Genomic DNA, 5,000 nt, shown 5'->3' with positions numbered 1-5,000 from the left:
AACTAAGAATAATTACCTTTCCTTTATCAGCAAAGAACTCTTCAAGCTGATCAAGGGTTGAATCTTCTGGAAAACCTTTCTAAAGTGAAGAAGGGTGGAAAAAAATTAACGAAACACTGAAAAAAAAAGGAAAGGGAGTTTTTCCTCTGGCAGAGGAACTAATAAAGTGGAACTCATCAATGGGGAACCCCTGGGAGTCAATGGGTTAATTAATCACTCACTGAAAAAATATGTCCCCATTAACCCTTTGACGTCCAAACCGGTCTAAGCTGGCCAGACTTAGTATTTTACTCTGTCTAACACCAAACGATGTTACTCGTCAATGGGGAACCCCTGGGGGTGAATGGGTTACCCCTAGGGGTCAATGGGTTACCCCTGGGAGTCAATGGGTTAAGTTTATTATTCATTTACTTTTTAGATCAGGTTTACTGCAATACATACACAGTAAACTGTTCTTTCTTTAGCCTCTTGTCTTGCTTCAGGTGTGTCCTTTGGAAGAGGTTTCGATTTTACTCTCCTTATTTTCTTGTTATCTTCACTGACCTTAAAAAATAATTGATGAAAACATAATTATATCACAAGAAGGTGTTTGCTATTAGTGGAAATATTAAATATCTTATTTTATCAGTGGAATAAATAAAAAGATACCTCAATCAAACCAGTATCTGATTTTCTGATGGCTGCGGCTATGACTTCAGTATCTGTGGACAATGCCTGTAAAGCAAATTTGAAAAGTCTACTTCTTCTTCTTCCTACTACTGCTACTACTGATAATAACGATAATGATAATGATAATGATAATAATAATGTAAAAATAGATTAAGACAAGCCTAAAAGCTGAGCTCCCATGTTATTTACCCAACTGAAAACCAGTACCTGGTCTGTGTTCAACTTTAAAAAAAAAAGGCAACCTCAATGAGCTTAAGATTGAGCCTGCTATATGGTCATGTGATACTGGTCAGCAGATGCCTTGTTTTGGTGTCAGTTAACATGGATGTCCAGTATCAAAGATGTTCCTGCCAAAAAATGCAGGTTGTACCACAGAGTTTCACACTGGCATACATAGAGGGGTGAACGTATGGTCATAAGGTGACAATCACAATTCGTGTCAAGCACAATTTCAGTCTAGCTTAATGAAAAAACACAGCAGCTGATTGGCTATTTGTTTGCATTGGTGATAATTCTAGTAGTAAAACATGGGGAGGCTGCCCCCCCACCTACTCCCCCCCAAACTAATAAATTTTTCTCATTTCAGATCTTCCCTTGCTACACTAGTGAACTAAGTTGTCACTAAACAATAAATTGCTAAACCATTATTAGCCAACATGTACATTCATTTTTCAGTCTTTTTTAAGTGATGTAAACATATACCCAAACTGTTACAGTAGTTTTTCTAACCTTGAGCCTGTTAAATGTGGAGAGACATTCAATGGTGACCCCTGCCAAAAGAGATCTTTGTTAAGGAACAATGCCAACAACAAAAATTCCCTCACTGTCCCCTGATAACCATATCTACAAAACTGATTAAATAACCACTCAAATCACATCACTTTTAATTAAAGAAGAAATTTCCTAACAAAACAATCCCTTGCCAGCAAAGCTTGCAAAAGGCAAACAAAAAAGATTTCACATACTGATCAGAAGGACTGCTTCACTCTCAGTCAAGTGATACAGTTTCTGTGCAGTACCACCAGTGTGACAGTTTGTATTCTGTCTCATTTACTTGTCACCTGGAATTTTTTCTTTGGTTCATTTGACTGTCAGGAATTTGTTTTGGTACAGGAATTCTACATCTGTAAAAGGTAGAAGGTTTTAGTTGACCAGTCAATAAATGAAATTCAGGGAGTGATAAGCTCTGTGAAACATGCAATGTACAACTGAAAAACATTCATTTTTTCCTCAAAATAGAATACAATTTTCCAAACAAAAATTTCACAAAAAAGGAAACTTTATGACAGCATTCTTAAAATGACAACACACTTCAAACGATGGTTCCTTCACATGACTACCTCACCAACACAACCAAACTCCACCAATGAATGAAAAGGTTTCTATTTTAGGGAATCTTACTGGATATAATAGAATGAGACATGTGACTGTTTGTAGGATTTAAAGTTGATCCCACAATTCGTCAAGTGGTTTTTTCCACCTAAAATGCTCATAATAAATTTATGGCATCAAAGGATACAACCATCATCTTCTTCAGCCTTCTCTTTCAAAAACCTGTCCTTAGAATAATTTCTGTCTCCAAAGTAAAACTACAAAGAGAGAAAAACACTACATCAAAATCTTTTAAAGTGCACCTAACCCCAAAATATTTTTTCCGCTTAAATGAATCTTTGCAACTGTTTGAAACGCATTGCGGCCATTTTTTCATTTTTCTAACAAATCCTGGCATTTTATAGGCTTCAAAAGTTGCGAAAATCCAAGCATCTTTTGTTCACGACCGAGTCAGAAGGGGAGTGGGTCTATTCCTGATTTGACGTGTAAAAATGCATGCAAAGTAGATTGTGACGTCAAATCAGGAATAGACCCACTCCCCTTCTGACTCGGTCGTGAACAAAAGATGCTTGGATTTTCGCAACTTTCGAAGCCTATAAAATGCCAGGATTTGTTAGAAAAATGAAAAAATGGCCGCACTGCGTTTCGAACAGTTGCAAAGATCACAATTTTTAGGAAAAAAAATATTTTGGGGTTAGGTGCACTTTAAGTACTGTCAGAAACCCATAAGGGTTTAGACGTGTAACGCGCATTCACAGCTTCCGAATATTCAGTGCGAACTGATTGGTTGAATGTTTCAGTGCTAAGTACCATATTTGGAAACCCCTCGCTCTTGTTGTTCCAAATATGGTACTTAGCAAATTGAATATTCAGAAGCTTGTTTCCCAGCACACAAGGGGCCGTTACATGTTTCAACCCTTATGGGTTTCTGGTACTGTATATTGAAATGTACATGTAGATAATGTACAATAATAAAACAAGCTAAATGGCCTCTTATTTTATAAAGCCAAATAGTCTGCCGGCAGTCTCTCCTCGCCTAATTTTTCGTATTGCGCAACATCACGCAAGATGTGTCGCCGCAAGCTGCTAGAAATGCGGGCGTGGGTGTAATATTATTTTTTATCTCCACAGACTCTCTGCGCGCTGAATCCCTGCTAATTGATTTGACTAATTCCCAGTTTACAGCCTACTTGGGTTTCCCAAGTAAAAAGGTACAGCTACGAGCAGTGCAATGGATAAACAACAGTTCCTTTGCTACACTTTACTCTTTCTTGTTGACTAGAATCTCAAGAGTATTTGAATATCAATCAAGTGCCCGAAAATGGCCATTACAGCTGTAGGAAAAATATTCAAAGGATGTAGTGTCTAAGAGCCAGACACACAGCTGCAAAGAATGTCAACAGAATGTCTTTCCCTGCCAATGCAAGGTGCCAACTTTTCAAGTAGAGCCAGCTTAGGGTACGTTCAATTGACCATATTCCGGAACAGGAAAACATGGAATAGAAGTTAGAAATCGTTCGTTTTTTTACGGAGATTCACATTAAATTAAAATTGTCAAACACCTGCTAAAATGCTATTTTAAACATACATGTATCCCAGGGGTTTCAATAACTTCTGAAAAAGCCGTCCATGATAGCCCATTGAAGGCGGTAGTTTGACAAGTTTATGATAGCATTTTTAGCGAAAATCAAGGCAAACTAGCCGGCGGTGTGGGGCAAAGCAGGAGGCGGTATACTGCCGGTAACCGGCTTCTATTGAAACCCCTGGTATCCTTATTATCTTTGTTGCTTCAAAACGCCAGACGTACCGTTTTAAATCATCACTCCGCGTATTCTTATTCCGGAATAGAGTCAATCGAACGCACCCTTAGTCTAAAGACCTTGGTCAAAAATTTTGTCTATACATTGGTCCATGTAATAGGGAAGATATCTGTTTACAAACATTTGTTTTTGTTTAATATTCAAATATGCCAACCACAAGAACAAAAGACCCTTCGTTTCACTTTCAGTGAGGCTCTGGTTAGCACATTAATGACAATAGGTGATGTCAACAATATCCTTGCTATAGAAAATAGTTGACATAAAGGTGCCAGAACTTGCCAAATATCTCCACATTTGGCTGTTTGTTTCTGTGGGCTCGCAAGTCCTCTTGCCAATCTACTTAGGGAAACCAAATACGAGCTGACACAACTACAGTCCCATCTCTATGAAGTCCCATAAAGTATGCAGACAGTGCCTGAGGTTAGTATCGAAAGTTAAGCCCTTTGTGAACGCCTTTACAATTAGGCAGCTCTTTCCCCTCGATTATTTTACGACTGTGGATTTTAGTAAGAGGTACGTCATAGCAGAGAAATACTGAGAGTAACCCTGCATATTTTGCAGCTGCAATCTTACAACTGTGCATACATGTGTAAGAATAAACAGTTTGCGCAGTACCATTCTCGATATGTAAAAGACATGCTGAAAGTCGACAACATTTTGCAAGAAATCTGATTATTACGTTGCCTTATTGCAAAAAACATAGTGCAATTCGCCACGAAAATGAAAATTTCATGCATAACATTAAATTTTAAGGTAGCTTACTTCGACTTGTTTGATTATTTTCTTTTCGAGATCAGAGGTAGCGTCAACTGTACTTATTTCCGCACGTCCGTTCGTTTCCTCGCTTTCGGCCATCTTCCAGTTTTTTTGTGGAGTGAGAGTACCTTGAGTGACTATCTCGGCTTAAATATAATTTACTAAGCCGTAAAACAGTACTAAGTTTGGAGAGAACAAGGAAGCTGCACGTGGGATTTCACCACACTTTATTATCTTTTCGTGGTGCACGCGATAAGGTATCATATATGCTGTAACAACGAATCAAAGGGCAACCGCTGACAAAAGAACTCTCCAAAGTCAATACAAAAATTTGGTTTTATCAACGGAGTTGATAATGTAAATTGGCCACCGTACAGAGATTCTAAAAGCTGACGTTTCGAGCGTTAGCCCTTCGTCAGAGCG

At 38.3% G+C, this 5,000-nt stretch overlaps 1 protein-coding gene across 1 annotated transcript in view; it reads right to left on the bottom strand.

Annotated features, from left to right (window-relative positions):
* Positions 1-4,812, bottom strand: part of LOC137985004 (lupus La protein-like) — a 24,848-nt gene extending 20,036 nt beyond the window's left edge. The window contains exons 1-6 of the mRNA XM_068832394.1: positions 4,584-4,812; positions 2,189-2,258; positions 1,399-1,439; positions 649-714; positions 442-543; positions 17-79 (exon numbers count right to left, since the gene is read on the bottom strand). Coding sequence (XP_068688495.1) covers positions 17-79; positions 442-543; positions 649-714; positions 1,399-1,439; positions 2,189-2,258; positions 4,584-4,676 — 435 coding nt within the window. The 5' untranslated portion in view covers positions 4,677-4,812. The remainder of the gene's footprint in view (positions 1-16; positions 80-441; positions 544-648; positions 715-1,398; positions 1,440-2,188; positions 2,259-4,583) is intronic.
* Positions 4,813-5,000: the final 188 nt, after the last annotated feature.

Source organism: Montipora foliosa, chromosome 14 (assembly GCF_036669935.1).
Source record: "Montipora foliosa isolate CH-2021 chromosome 14, ASM3666993v2, whole genome shotgun sequence".
In the NCBI taxonomy this organism is placed as follows: Eukaryota; Metazoa; Cnidaria; class Anthozoa; order Scleractinia; family Acroporidae; genus Montipora; species Montipora foliosa.
This window is presented reverse-complemented; position numbering and strand designations above follow the sequence as displayed.